Source organism: Aulonocara stuartgranti (assembly GCF_965226115.1).
Source record: "Aulonocara stuartgranti genome assembly, chromosome: 14".
In the NCBI taxonomy this organism is placed as follows: domain Eukaryota; kingdom Metazoa; phylum Chordata; class Actinopteri; order Cichliformes; family Cichlidae; genus Aulonocara; species Aulonocara stuartgranti.
This window is the reverse complement of record NC_138950.1, coordinates 10728283-10743823: the sequence shown is the minus strand read 5'-3', so window position 1 is coordinate 10743823 and position 15541 is coordinate 10728283. Positions and strand designations below refer to the sequence as shown.

Genomic DNA, 15541 nt, shown 5'->3' with positions numbered 1-15541 from the left:
AAAGAATAACAGAGAAACAGACAATACATAGACATGGAAAGGTAATGAATTCCTAGATGAGGCATACCTTTGTACACCTCTGTGTCTGCTGACAAAAGCTCAGAGACAGGAAAGTTGGAAAGCTAGTGGAAACAGTTGTGAAACAGTGCCATCTGGTGGAGGTGGTAAATTCACACATCTTGTGGCATTTCAAAAGTAAAAATCTATCAGTGTTGTATATTTTTCACCAAAATGTTATTATTATCTTTTATTATTTGCTGGGCTGTAGTGAGGCTTTAAGCTGTGATTACAGATGTGTTTGTGAAGTAGAGATGGAATGTTAGTTTTTTAGGAGTTTAGGGGAGATTATGTATTTTATAATATATGATTGTAGTGGTATTAATGAAAATGAGAAGTTTCCTTTGAAGAACAAACTACTTGCCTTTATTTCCTGCTGTCAATAAAGATGTAGTAGAGACATCAGTGTAGTGTGTGTATAAGAATGAGAGTAAACTTTTGGCAAAAGACCTCAGTATCTTTCTTTCTGTAACAACTCTAGTCCCCTGTCCTACCTCTTTACCAGATAATATTCACACTTTAACAATGGCCAATATAGGACAGCACTGTCCTGTCATACATTATGCTGTGGAAGTCCTTTATTTTAATTGGAAAGCCTTTATGAGTCAGAAGAGATATAGGTGAGTGGCAAAAAGGGAGATGAGGCAGAGCCTGTGAAAAAGTTAAGCCACTGTTAATTTTCCAGGTAAATGTTTTCTGCTGATAGACTTTAGAGTAATTTCATGGTTTTTAAGTACAGTTCGAGAGTGTTCCCTGCTCATTACTGAGCTCAGTCCCCAGCGGCACTGCTTCTCACCACAATTTTTAAGATGCACAGGAAATTTTAAGCCTTTGTAGTTTTCATCACAGAAGTGCAAAAACACACACGCTGGATGAAGTGAGCATATTAACACAGTTAACTGGTGGAAGGAGGTGAGGGGTAAAGAAAACAGACTGACAGAGATGTCTCTGAGTCCTAATCCCAGGTTAAAGTATACTTCTGTGACCCTGTTGGAGTTTGTCTGTGAGACAGCTGCCCTTCTAGGGACTCGCAGCTCTAAGCTTCTGCTAAAATTGGGTTAAGGAGATGATTACTGTTTTTAATTGGTTTGAGACTGCTCCGTGACATGTTATGACTACCTCAAGTAATAATAACCCTGTGTTGAGCATATTCTGTAAAATGTTGTAAGTTATAACATGTTTTCCTGCCTCAGAGATGAAACGCAATACCCAGATTGTGCTAAAATGGCCCCAGCCTATTATAAGAGCACAAGACCAGTGGCAGCTACCAAACTAAATGTTCTCACGAAACGCTCATAACATTGCCTCAATCTCCACTTCATCTTTGTCTCTGTTATGGCAGATTTGGTGCTTGGGGAATGAGACTAGGTACCACATCAACCGTACAGTTGATGGCTCAACCTTCTCCGTGCTGATTCCCAGTCTGGCCCCGGGGATCCGCTACAGTGTGGAGGTAGCAGCCAGCACTGGTGCAGGTCCAGGGGTCAAGAGTGATGTCACTTTCTTTCAGCTCGGTGAGTAGAAACAACTGTTTCTTCTCTCCCCTCTTTTCCTTTTTTAAAAACATTACTTCAGTGCCTTTGTCTTCTGCCAATCCTCACAACTGAGTGAAGTCCAAATATTTGACAAATAATTATGGCATTAATCCAGACATCTTAAATTAAGAGCTTTAGAGAGAAAGGACTTAATGCCAAGTAAACAGACAGTTATGTAATGCCCTTCTTTATGGGAACAGCCATGTGCAAGCCTCTGCCTGTCTTCTCTTTTTTATCATCAACGATGTTTTAAAACTATAATTGGAGTGATTATTGTTAGAAAAACATCATCAAACCTGCCACACGGGAGTCTGATGAGTCTGAATGACAGGGGGTCTTATACAGCTTTTGCATAGTCTGAAATAGCTTTAGTTTACAGTAGCTGGCAGTACGATCAACACAGGCACATTAAATTCCTGTGTGGCAGAGCTGTTGAACTGACTGCCGCACCCTGCTCCATTCTCCAGTCAAGGATGCAATGTTTTCTGCCTCTGCTTCGCTTCAGACAACAAAGGCAATAATGAATCGTGCACTCCGGGCTCAGACATGACATGTTATTAATGCTAAGACACACAGCGGAGCCTGCTTCAGAGGCCAGTTGTTGTAATTTACTTATTGTTTTTTGTTCTTTTAGTCTAGATGGACAAATATTTGGAGATATTTTGTCAGTTTTTATTCCCCAAAGCTCTGAGCTGGCCTACTCGGGAGAGATGGAAAACACATGAATAGCAGGATGAGGCAGAGAGAGAAAGAGCTCCATCTGGTTTCAAATGTGTGATTGAGTGGGCTGGGATGGGCATGAAGAAGCATTGGCTGTGACTGATACAATTTATCTCACTTGAAGAGTTCCTGTGGTGATTGTTGCCATGTTCCAACACTGCACTGGAACAATGTGCCTCGGGGACCAGCGCTTCACCCAAATGCATTTGTCACACTCGGAGCTTGTATGCGTCATCCCGGCCTAGATACCTGTACAGTCCCTTGTGGGCTGCTTAGTCACATTGACATGCTGCGTTCCCTCGGCCAGACAGAGCCACAAATTGAGAAGACTGCAAAGTAAGAAGGGATGCAGCCAAATGGAGACGTAGCCTCAGTGCCTGAGACAAAGAAAGATACAGAAGGGGTAAAGGCAGCGAGCTGGTTTCTTTTGGGAAGTGTTTTTGCTTCTGGCTAAGAGTGCCAGTTTAGAAGAGTGGCTACAACATGAAAGACGCGAGAAAAAGAGACGAAGACAAAGTAACGAGAACATGAAGAAATTTCAGAGTGACAGGGGTTTGGGGCAAGTCAAAGAAATCTTTCATGTGTCACGATGAGAAAAACAGACCGAGAGCAGGTTGTTGTTGTGAGCAGCTGTACAGCCAGCATCTTTGCAGCAGCGCATTTCACAGTGAAACAGGCTTCAAGGCATTCACACCTCAGTTTTTCCACAGATGTGCCCCGGTTTGCTAATTACTGTGGTATCTGTGTTTGAGCTTGATCTCTTTGGATTTATTTATATGATTATGATACCACTATTGCTCGGTGTGAATGATGTCTCTCTTTTTTCCTATCCGCTTCCATCAGGCTGTTATGCTGCACAGGCTCTGTTTGAATGTCTCTGGTTGCTTTTATATGCTCACCTGCTATTGTTGACTGGGATTTGCAATGAAAGCCTTTTGAATTATAGAAACAACTCCTTTTCCACAACAACCCCAGCCTCATACATACCCGCTGAGATGAAGAATCTTTTTATGTACCAGGAGAAAGAATATCCCTATTTATGTATTGTGCAGGCTCCATTTATTTTAAATGTATTTCTCTATTTCAGTCTTTTTCCACTTGGTTTAGTTTCAGCTTTGAATAATGTTGTTTTCACATTCCCAACTCACATTATTTCACTTGTCCCATCCAAAATTTGCAAGTCAAAATATACTGCTTCTTCAATCATTTCTACTTTGTGGGTGCCAGTTTTAGCACTGCCACATGGCTGAAATGCAGCGGCCTGGGGTCAAGTCCCACCACACACTTTCACTGCTTTTCTGTCTACTAATATGCTGTCTAATAATCGCAAAAAGCACAAAAAATAACTTCTACTTTGTTCTCACTGTTCTAGATGCTTCTGGCCGAATGACAGACACAGTGAACCAGGAGAACCCCCTGTCCCAGCAGATCTCAGATGTGGTCAAACAGCCGGCATTTATAGCAGGCATAGGAGCTGCTTGTTGGATTATCCTCATGGTCTTCAGCATCTGGTTGTACAGACACCGAAAGAAGCGGAATGGCCTGTCCAGCAGCTATGCAGGTATACGCAAAGGTCAGTACACGAGTGTAACAAATTCAACAATCACCGAACTATCAACTTGAATTTCAAATTCAAGGCGCCGGTTTACTTCAGTGAGGTTTTCTCACTGCATTTAGTGAGCGAGTGCGACGCAATTCGGTCTTCCCCATCGTCTTTACCCTAAATGACGCCAACCTACCTCACATTCTCTCTGTCAAACACAAAAATTTCTTTGTAGAGCAGCGCTGGAGGTGAGGTCTCCCGTAGAGTACTTTAAGATGCAGTGTCAGCTCCTGCTGAGAGTACTGCATAAACACCTCTTTTATTTTGTTTTCATACTTCTGTCACGCTGTCTTTGCAGGAGTGTGTTAGGAGTGTTTGCAGTCAAGTACAGTTTGGCATCCAAAATTCCTCCTTTTACCAACTCCCTTCTGACTGCGCTGGGAAAGGGATAATGTCTGGCTGTAATCTCGCTTTTTCAAGGACACATTCTCACGTGGTCAAAGTACTTTTGAGAGAGAGGCCTTCAGATACAGAGCAGCCAATTATTTCATTCTGGTTAATAAGGACCTCATACCTTTGTTTCAAAAACTCAAAGACTGTATTTCAAGGATGTTGGCATAGCCTCTGCCTAACTCATTCATTTTTTTTTTTACCCGACTTAAAAGTAATGAGGTTCATGACATCCCCAGCCTCTGCCCGCAATATTTAGAGTATAAAGAGAGCCATTAGCCCCTCTTTCAGAGTCTCATTTATGTGTTGGCTGGCTTAATGTGTGGCCTTGGGCTGTGCAGCTGTTGCCTGTGAGTGCTACCTTCTACAGCCTCACTTCCAGGTTTAGGTTTACTGCTGATTGCCAAGGTTAGAGAAGATAGACCCTTCAATCTTGATACACACACAAACAATGATTTTAGCTGTAAATCTGTGGCTATCTGTGCTCTCAATTTACTCCAGCCATGATAAAAGTGGGAGCAGTGTCTCTCAAAGTAAAAGAGACCTCAGCTAAGCTTATCCTGATCTCCTGCACATTTACCTGTGTGGTCTGTGAGAGCTATTGTGGGTTTTTTTTTGTTATGTCTTAGATTACAGAGAAAACAAAGTGAAGACCAATATTTAATGAATGCAGTCATGATCTGAGGTCAGGTAAGAGATGAGAAGACAGTGTAGCGTAAGGTTACCTCATGTCCCGCTGTGAATCATATATGTTGATGTTTGGTCAAATTTGGAAGGAAAAAAAAGAAAGAAAGGAAGATGGAAGCTCTTTAGAAAACCAGGAGGCAGACATACCTCCCCTTTTTCTCCTCCTGGTGTTCCCAGACCACAGTCTTTGTTTTGAAAAGAGTATAATTGCAACCACATGAATCAACAATCTTCGCTAAGCTGAATTTGCATTACTGTGTATCTGTGTGTGACAGTATATGCTAGCGCCGTCTCTAAAAGATTACATTTATTTTGTCAATGCAAAATTAGTCTAAACAGCTTTCTCTTGTTTCCCTCATGACCTCATGGCGCTCTGTCATTATTCGAAATACTACAAATGACATCACTGTGTAACACAAATGTTATTATGGGATGCTACAGAAGCCTTCACATCTTTTAGCTCAAGTCATTTTTAAGAAAAGAAAGCAGCAGTTACATACAGTCACAGGTTACATACTGGTTCATCGCTCTTGGGAACAAACATCTGCGAGAATGGCAACCTGATTCTTGATTTATGCATGTTAGTCACGTTTCTATTTCTCACGACTGTTTTGGGTACGTCTCTTCTTCAAAGGCTTATTGTTAGATTTGTATTGTTGATTGTCATTTATGCTTAGAAATATTTACTTATATATGCTTAGAGTTTTGTAATTAGTTGTAGATTGGTAGAGGTTTTGATCCTTGATAGTCTGCAAACTTTGTGTGTATTAGACAGCACTTTGGGAGCATGAGAGGTCATACCGTGTTTTATTGTTTTATGGTAGGATTAACGTAGTTGCGTCTGTTCTAGTCTAAGTGCTCTTTGTTTAGATGAACTGCAGGACTTCCTCACCGTGTTATCTAGGATGAACCATCTAGGGTGAGGGGGAGGCTACCCTCTTCCTGACCAAGGATGTTTGACCCTTTGATCAGCAGTCCCCACACACACACACACACACACACACACACACACACACACACACACACACACAGTATTCTTTGTTCACATGTATACCTATGTAAGATGTTATATGTTAATGACCCTATGCATATTCATGTAACCACAATAAAAGGAGTGCTGTGAGGAAACCTGGCTGAGAGTCTGACAGTGGTCAAGTGGTGGAACGACGCTTGGCTCCAGCCAGGTCTCCCTCATGCATGAGTAACCAGAGAACTTTGGTGCCTTGAGTCTTGCTTTTGCTGCGTAGCAGATTGTCCTTAACGTTCCAGCGAATAGGTTTATGTTACAAACCTATCACTTATCAAACAGATAATCTTTTCCAACCACTCATATCTTTCGATTTGTTTGAGCATCAAGGGGAAAGATTCAAACGTGATAAGATGATTGTGATGTTTAAAGGACATCTGTTCGCACGGGGTACTGTATGAGGTAATTATTTGAGGAAATAAAAATGTGACAGCAGCAGTAGTATCCGCTTCTTAGATGTCTCTTCGCAAAAGCAGTTTTAGTCTGAAGGCAAAGTGCAACATTTCTAAAAAATGCACATATTTAAGGCAGTGTGCTGGATGACTACCAGCATGGGGCAAAGTTGCATCAACTGGAGTGTTTACTGGAGCATTCTTAACTTCTTCAAACAGGGAAACGACTCAACTATATTTTAAAGACCATAAAAATATAGAAGTTATTAAAGAATTTAATCCACTTTCATTGGGTTTCTGAACCATTTCATAAACCAATGCTTTAAAAAAAAAAAGTAATAATAAATAAAAATGAAAATGTGAAAATAATGTTGTACTAAGGCTTTCATGACCAGGCCATAATTACTTGTTGGGCTGCAATAATCTTAAAAAAAAAAACAGAATTTGATGCATTTCTTTGCCTGCCACATGTTGTATTGAAAAAGTCACAAAGTTAAAGTTAAAAACTATAGCATGATATCAGTAATTTTTTGCAGTAAATATCAGATACTTAGGATCCTATTTTCTACAAGAGTTTTCAAAAACAGGCACCCTACTACAGTAGATGGATGTTTAATAAAGAACCCCTTCCATGCCTGTGCGAGCAATTAAGTTGTGAGGGTGATGATGTGAGTGTTGAGATAGCAACAGACATCTCAACAGTGCGAGACCTCTGAACAGCAGGCCTCCGACAGTCTGGGCCACGACTTGAACCAGCAGCTGGCTCAACATTCATTTTCCCTCTGGGATGTCTGAGAGGATCAAAGACTAGCAAGCAGCATGCAGCGTGTGAATACAGGCTATTGAAGTGTATTGCGAAACTTATACATTTTGTGGAGTTAATATTTAGAAAGATAGTTCTGATAATTCAATAACTTTCTTTCTCTGTCTTTTCCAACAGTGCCATCCTTCACTTTTACACCAACAGGTAAGCACCTTCTCCTGCAGTACATACAGTATCTATGTTTTTATAAACTCAATGTACTACAGCACAGGCCTTTTCCCATTTTCACAAACTTCTTGGAACATAAAAATACCAAACAGTGTGCTCAAAACCTTAAGCACATCTCAGTCCAGTTTCCCAACAGAAAAAGGCCAATTCAGGAAAAAAGGAGGACAAACAAAACAACACAAGAAAACAATCAGAATCTGACAATGACAGAAACACATCCCCCATAAAATCCAAAAAAAGATTCCTAAACCTATTCAAAGATCCCTTGTTTGTCCTTCAATATATGTTATTCTTTCAGTGGGAAGGTTGTCCTCTTTGTTTCCTTTTAAATACAAACCAAACCAGAATATCTTATAACAACAGAAACATTTTCACTGCCGTTGGGGAAAGCGTCCTTTAATGGCTTTAACAACCACAGTCCTAATAGAATCATTAGAGAAATTACCAGCTGTAGAGAAGTTGGTGAGGAACACTTGATTAAAAAACAAAGAAAGGCCCAATTAATTGGCACAGCAATGGTCTACCTCCACATAAATATTCCAGCAAATATTTGAGCTGTTTCAGAACTTAAAGCTCAAAAAAGAGAGGCCACAGTACCAAGAATCTGTTTTATAGTAGTGGTAACTTGATCAAAGGGCTGCTGGCAACCTCAGAGGGGATTTAGGAGAATGACACACCACCAGAGTCTCCAACACACCAATTAAACAGGCAAGTGGCAGCAGAGCTAAGGAGGTTATCTGTGAGCTGAAGTGACACAGCATAAAACAGATAAAAGAAAAGCTCCTTGTATATCTGTATCTTTCTGTCCCTGCAAGTCTGTCTTTACAGTTCTCTCCACCTTCTTCTTTCACTCGTGGACTTTCATCCCTCGGAAATTCCTTGTTCCCTTGAGGTGTGCAAAAGGGTGTTGGCGGTGTTTAGCGAAATGGCAAATGTGAAACCGTGTGAATAGATAAGAGGAAGTAACCGTGAAGGAGACAATCCAGTGCACTCTGTGTTTGTTGTTCTACTGGTTGATCCTGTCTGTGCAGGGATTGTAGCTACACGGTAGCAGTGCGCTTTGTGTCTGCCTTGAGGCTTGCAATCAGGTAGAATAATTTTGCAGTGGCAGGCTTGTTTCATGGAAATCTTTCAGCTGAAACATAGTCCTTGCTTGCGCGTTTAGGTTCGATTCTTTAGAGAGAAATTCCCTGCCCTGGTACTCTGTGTGAAACCAGGATTTTACTGAGCATTATACTGATTTTCATCTTTAACCAGACTGCGATAATTTAGTTTTGCATAAGATCTCCTCTGGCTACATGCAGAGACCAAACCACACACTTCCTGTTTTGAAAGAGAGACATGGAATCAACACAGCAAAGGCCCAACCTACCCCTCTTCCACCTTCTCTCCTCTCAGGGAAGAGATTGTAATTAAAGTTAGAAGTTTATCTCGCCTTCACACACACCGGCAGCTTAGAGCTCCTTGAAAGAGTCCAACTTGCAGCACACAGAGCTTCAAACACGCTGAACCCGAGCCAGACAACCAAAGAGCTCTGCATCTTTGTTCTTCATAAGCCTCTTACACATCCTCCTGCTCCTGTTGCTTCGTGTGTGCGTGTGTGTCTATGACTCAGCTGAAATGATGACACATGCATTCAATCACACACTCACTTGCTCTGATACAAAACACAAAAACACAGCACTAGCTTAAAAGCAGTTTTCTCCCAATCATTTTTCACAAAATTGGCAATTCAAAATAAATAAATAATTCAATAAGAAAATAAGTAACTCAAATAAAGAATTTTATGTTGAACTTACATGGCTGTGGTGAAAAGAAGGACATCACGACAATCATAACGTTGGTGGAATCACGACAAACTCATTTTCTCTCTTTCAGTGGCATATCAAAGAGGTGGAGAAGGTGTCAGCAGTGCTGGAAGGTAAGAGTTTGTTTAGTGTCTTTGAAAAAATATATCTTTTAAACAGGCGCATTAAGTGAATGAATGCTAAGAATGTAATTTCAAATACAAAGAATCCTTAAACCTCCGGAATATATTAGTAGGGTGTGCCTTGTGTACTTTTCTTTGACAAACACTAGGGGGAGTGCTGTGCCTTTCAAAGGTAGCACAGAGCAGAGGAGAGGGGTAAGGACTTGCATTAAGTATGTAATAATTCTACAGGAACAAAGCCCCATATAGTCTGCCAAGTGCCCATCCTTGTCCCAAATGGTGGAGAACCACATGCAACCACCAGGCTGTGCCGTAGCATCACCATAAAACATTAATGGAGCTACATGCATGTACACAGCAGCAACAGCACGCCGCCTAATGTAGTGGAATTGTGCATTTTGCATAAACAGCAAGAATGTCTGGACTTGGACCTGTATATCCATTGGATGGCATTTGGCATGTGTTCACATAACTGGTAAATAGCAGGGAAAAAACAGGAAAATATGCATTCATTCATTATGCGCTCTTTACTCTAGTCCAAAACATAGTTAATACTGTAATGTATGCGTGTGTTGTTCTTCTGTTAATGAACAGTTAGCTTGAAGCCATCATTATATTATTCAGTTGTATGACTGAATTGTCAGCTCTGCACAAAGACAATGGTTGTTCAGTATCAACATATAACTGCCAGGGTGATTGAGGAGTCATTGTGAGATTGTATTTGGCTGTACAAGACAAATGTGTTCATTACCCAAAACGAATCCAAGAAATGAGTCATTTAAGAGGGAATAAGAAAATGTAATTCATGGCTAATTCACTGTTTCGATACGCGAACCCAGAGTCACTCTATAGAGATTTGGATACTCACACAATATATGTTCCTGCATTCTTTTTGTATACTAAATTGATTCGTTCAATGAGCAAAAACAGACTGTCTTTACTTGGCTTAAGGTCCAGTAGTACAGTAGAATCCTGTTAAATGAGCCAGCTTGATTTGAATTTGAATTAAAGCTGAAAAACAGGAGACAAGACAGAGATGGATGGCAAAACAATGATAAGGATGCATTTTTCTTCCGTTGCTCAAGTCTGTTCTCCTTGTGTACAGCTTAAAGAAAACACTTTCCAATGATAGAGATATTGTGTGACACTGTGGAATCTACTCTGAGTATTTGTGGTTCACTGCCTGTTCAGGACGTGGATTTCGCAGCATTGGGAGAGAATTTTATCTAGCTGTCTAATCCAGGCGGATCGCTAATGCTCACGAGGGCTCAGGGAAAGTGTCATCGGCTATGGCCAAGCCAAGCACACACAATCTATTTAGCTGGGCTTTTTTCTAATGTGCTCCCTGGGCCTGTGTGTGGCCGAAAGGCAAAAAGTGCTAAAGCCGGATTTCTACTTTTCCCCTTCTTAGCTGGATAAATAAACTCACATAATCTTCTCTTTCAAATATTATGTTATTGTGGGTGTTGCAGTTCATTCACATAAATGTCACTGCGGCATTGGCTTGGTTTCTTACTATTGTTAACCATTTGGTGCCCTTTTTGTTTTTTTCCCCCCTCCTTTTTTTTGTCCACAGGCCTGGTTTACTAAACATTGGGGACTCTGCCACTCAACCCTGGCTGGCCGACACATGGCCCAACTCATGTTCCAACCACAATGACTGCAGCATCAACTGCTGCACTGCTGGCAATGGCAACAGCGACAGCAACTTGGCAACATACAGCCGACCAGGTATGCATGTTTTGTCAGTGCCGTATGTAGTCAACAACCAAAATAAACCCTCCTCTCGAAGGCAACAATGCAATCATTTGACAAAATAACTGTAGAGATAAGAAATGTAGGGAGCTGGGGGAATCTGCAGTGCAAAAGGAAGTAAAATCTGATATCTAGGTTAGCTCCCTGGAGAGTTATTCTGTGTATCGCTCCCTTCTGTAGGTCTCCACAAGAAAAACCTAGAGAAATATTAGGATTAAGAGAGGCTGTGCGCTTGTGTGTTTGATTTATCTGAGGTTAAAGTAGAGCTGTTTTAGGCAGGAAATAAAAGGAGCACACTGAGCAGGGCTCATAGCTCTACTCTGTTGCTAATCAAATTGCTCTGCTGATTTCCATACAGTTGTTATACCCGGTAATGTAATTTCCCCTAAGTGCTCAGTTATTTAAGAAATGTGCAGCGGGCGAAGGGGTCAAGGCTGGACTGCAGACGATGGCCAGAAGCAGAGAAAAAGAGAATGATAGAGGGAGAAGGGTGTACCTGGAAATGCAGATGGAAAAAGTAGTGATGAAGAATAAGTGTATGTTACAGTGAGATGTATTGGCATAAATACAGAGCAAAGATAAGATAAGTAGGGTGAGGGGGGAAAAAGAGAACACCACCAGGTGGCCTCTAGTTTATTTAGCACTAGTACAGTTATCAACAAAGGGAAGCATATTTGGCCTCAGAATCTTATGCATTGCTGCCAAACCATACACACACACACACACAGAGTATGATGTAGGACGTAATATTAATAATTAACAGCCATGACCAAAAAACCTCTATCCTCTGGAACTTGGATTGCAATGAAATGCTTTATGTTCTAAATTATGCACTTTGGGACTATGCCTTTAAGGGCAGCACATAATTCCTGTCCAGCTGTTCAATCCAATATCCATCCAGCCACTAAATAGTTTCTCCTGACTTCAAACCTTTCCAGTGAGGATTAATAATTCATTTTGTAGACTATAGTCAAGTTGAGTTTTTCTTTGTGCTAATCACCCCTCTGAGGTTGAAGTGTTTAACTCTACCTTAACATGGTCTGAGATGTTTAACAGGGAATAACAGGCTAGAGGCAGCCCTCACTCGCATGACACCCTGCTGTATGACACTAAGGAGCTTGCCAGACGCATGCTTTGTGTGTGTGCCAAACCTAAATTCTGAACATTAAGAGGATCACTGACTAGGTGACAGAGCAAAGAAATACGAGTTAAGGTCCCTTTATCTCAGCCATAGGGGCGCTTTCACACATCAACCTTTTGAAGTGTTTGAGCTTTTCCATGCAGCTGAAACATGAGTTACGTGGCACGAGCTGCGCGCACCTATGGCCGTCCTTGGTATTTACCGCAAGGCTGGCTCTCAGATCTGCTGGAGGATTTGAATATTTTATGAGCCAGGGAAAATTGGATCTGTCAGTGAAGCTGTGCTTTTACTGCACGCCTCATTCCAGGTCTTTGATACAGACATGTCTCCGTCCCTCTCAATGAGCAAAGACGCTCCCAACCATCAGAAGAAAAAGAACACAGATGACACCTACACTGAGTCATGGGTGAAACTGAGAAGGGGGTAACATAACCTGTGTCAGTCACCTAGAGCAGATCGTCATTTTTGCAAACAAAACTGAGACTTAAAGCATAAGTAGAAATGTCTCTCTGGAAGGTGGGGATCATTCAAAAAGCTTGAGATGAAAAATGTGTTGCTTTTCTTAATTTTTTCAGCTCGACAGTAGATGAAATGATGCCTTATTGTTTGAAATCTTTTGCCAAACTGGCATACTGCTGCTAAGCTGATCAGCAGTAGAAAAGACTGACTAAATGCCCTCCTCATGTTCTTCAGCCGACTGTATCGCCAATTATAACAACCAGATGGAAAACAAGCAGACCAACCTTATGGTGCCTGAGTCAGGAGTCTATGGAGATGTAGACCTGTCCAACAAGATCAATGAGATGAAGACCTTCAACAGCCCAAACCTTAAAGATGGCCGCTTTGTAGGTCCAGGGGGCCAGCCGACACCTTATGCCACCACTCAGCTCATCCAGTCCTCCATTATGGGAAACAACATGAACTCAGACAGAGTGACTGGAGGGAGTGGAGGTGGACTCGTGGGTGGAGGAGAGGTGAATGAGAAACACTGCTGGAAGCCCCCCTCAGTCCAGCAGCAGAAACAGGAAATAAGCTCCCAGCTGCAGTACAACATCATGGAGCAAAACAAGCTGAACAAGGGTGAGTGTGTGGAATAGCCAGCAGCCATCTTTAGAGAGGCCAACTCCAAGCCATGATCTTCTTCCACTCGATTTTTCCCTCTCACTTCTCTCTTCTCCTGGCTGTTTCGCCCCACTCTGGATACGTGTAGAAGAGTTTCATGCTCATGTATCCCTTGGCTCTGTCTCAGTCCTTTTCATTCAACAAAAGCACCATCACTGTCTTTCTGCCTGTCTGTATGGCATTCATGCAACCTCTCCACGCAATCAAGTAGAATCTTTACTGCTAAATGAGGGCCAGGCTTGAATTGCTATCATCTTTTGGTATCTGGGGTGTCTTGTTTTATAACGAAAGCAGGTGTGAGAGTTTATCCTTGGTGTCAGATTTCTAAAGGAAAGATAAAGATAGCTTCATTCAAAGCATCTTTAAAGATCTTTGAGTTATCATCACCTGGTCGTACCTGCAGAAAGGAACCACAGCTGGTGTGATAGTTTTAAGATTTCAGTGCAGCTGTTGCATGTGTTCACATACTCACATGAGAATGAATATGAAAGCATGACCTGCATGCCTCATGTGTAGCTAAATACATAGTTCTCGGTGTAATCTCATTTCACTCCATATATTGTTTAACGTTTCTAATGTAAAGCGGTGATCTTTGTTTAGTACAAAGTAGTCGTCTTTGTGGTGTCCCTGTTTGCCTGCCTCCCTGCAATAACTATATCCTTCACTATCCTCACCACCAGATCGCTACAGAGGAGGTGACAGCCCTATGCCAGCCACAATTCCCTACAGCCAGACTCATGACAGCCACACTGGGGGCTCCTACAACAGCTCTGACCGGGGCAGCAGTAGTACCTCCGGTAAGATGGTTAGAGGATCAAGGACAGGAGTTTTTTCAGGTCGGGCAGTCGGCTGTTATACAAATCAACACAGACTCTCATTCGATGTTCGCAGGAAGAAAAAAAAAGGCAAAATATTATTTTTCCAGCTAAATTATTACTATGAATTCTATAATCACATATACCCTCAAGCTCCATTTTAAAATCCCAGTTTTCTCAAAGGCTTTAAATCACTTTGAGCCACTAATAAAATATGCTTTCAATTGTAATTTGATTAATTTGCATGTTAGCCCATCTTGAAGCAAAGCCTTCAGTGTGGAAACATGGTGAATAAAACACAAGTGCCAACAGTACTTTGAAACAAAGGCATGAGAGCATGTTTCCATTGTTTTTTGTTTTCTTTATGCAACATCATCCAAGGATGTTTAAAGCAAATTAGATAAAAGGAAATGCATCTTCAAATTATTTTGTGTTTGTTATTCTGCTTTGTACTTTTTATTTCTGTGTTTGTCCTTGCTTATTTTGCATTACTTCCGTTAATTGGCTTTACTTTAATTCCAGTATGGAGCAGCCTAATTTCATCATGGCCTCAATGTCTGTCTTTGGACAAGGACAAATGATAACACATTGCAGACGGCATGCAACACTGCCACCTTAATGCCATGTATCCATTCTGATATTGCGTTTGAAGTTCAAGCCATTAAGGAGCAGCCTTTAGTGCTGCCTGCACATCACAGCTCATTGGTTCACAATTTTAATAGTTTTCTATTAATTGGACCCTTTTCTGCTGTTTTCCTTCTACCTTTTCTCTTCATACTGGGTTATACCCCTTCAGGGAAATAGCTGTTTTATAGTATTTCCCCTCATTTAATTTCTGAGCAGTATGGGCATACTTACATAAATTGGAGAGTTGCATTAGCCTTTTCACTCTCACATGTAAAATTATCGTTTTCTTGTCAGTCAGCCTTATTAATGTCAATTGTCTCTGCTGTCAGTATCTTTGTTACCTTGTGATTTCTCCAGCATTAATAATTGATGTGATTTTTAGAGACAGAGAGTATGTGTATCTGTAGCGGTCCTGTGAATGATCGTTTTCCCTTTTGTGAACAGGGAGTCAGGGTCAAAAGAAGGGAGTGCGCACCCCCAAAGTACCCAAACAAAGCACAATGAATTGGGCTGACCTTCTGCCCCCTCCTCCTGCAAACCCACCCCCAACTCGGAACACAGAGGAATACTCTCTACCGATGGAAGAAAGGTGGGACATGTCTAAATGGTCATCTGATCTGACAGTATATTTAAATACTAGTTCATTGTGGCTGCCTTTTCTCCACATTCATTCCAAACAATTGCCCCGAGCATTTTCTGTCCATTAGTGCTAGGTTCATGTCAGACTCTGATAGAAGGCTGACATGAAT

At 41.4% G+C, this 15541-nt stretch overlaps 1 protein-coding gene and 1 long non-coding RNA gene across 11 annotated transcripts in view; one reads left to right on the top strand and one right to left on the bottom strand.

The window, feature by feature from the left end:
* robo1 (roundabout, axon guidance receptor, homolog 1) overlaps window positions 1–15541 on the top strand; it is a 198974-nt gene that overhangs the window by 175365 nt on the left and 8068 nt on the right. For all 9 annotated transcript variants that reach the window (XM_082503135.1, XM_082503127.1, XM_082503129.1 and 6 more), the window contains 8 exons: window positions 1400–1571; window positions 3685–3885; window positions 7352–7378; window positions 9281–9323; window positions 10909–11063; window positions 12922–13308; window positions 14031–14147; window positions 15237–15381. In XM_082503135.1, the coding sequence (XP_082359261.1) occupies window positions 1400–1571; window positions 3685–3885; window positions 7352–7378; window positions 9281–9323; window positions 10909–11063; window positions 12922–13308; window positions 14031–14147; window positions 15237–15381 (1247 nt within the window). The remainder of the gene's footprint in view (window positions 1–1399; window positions 1572–3684; window positions 3886–7351; window positions 7379–9280; window positions 9324–10908; window positions 11064–12921; window positions 13309–14030; window positions 14148–15236; window positions 15382–15541) is intronic.
* The window catches only part of LOC309687870, a 72477-nt gene that overhangs the window by 56703 nt on the left and 233 nt on the right, over window positions 1–15541 (bottom strand). Inside the window, exons 2-3 of one of the 2 annotated variants that reach the window (XR_014270885.1) lie at window positions 9202–9316; window positions 7396–9017 (exon numbers count right to left, since the gene is read on the bottom strand). This is a non-coding gene — a long non-coding RNA (uncharacterized lncRNA). Of the gene's footprint in view, window positions 1–7395; window positions 9018–9201; window positions 9317–15541 lie in introns of those variants that run through there. The other variant, XR_014270884.1, reaches the window with a different exon arrangement.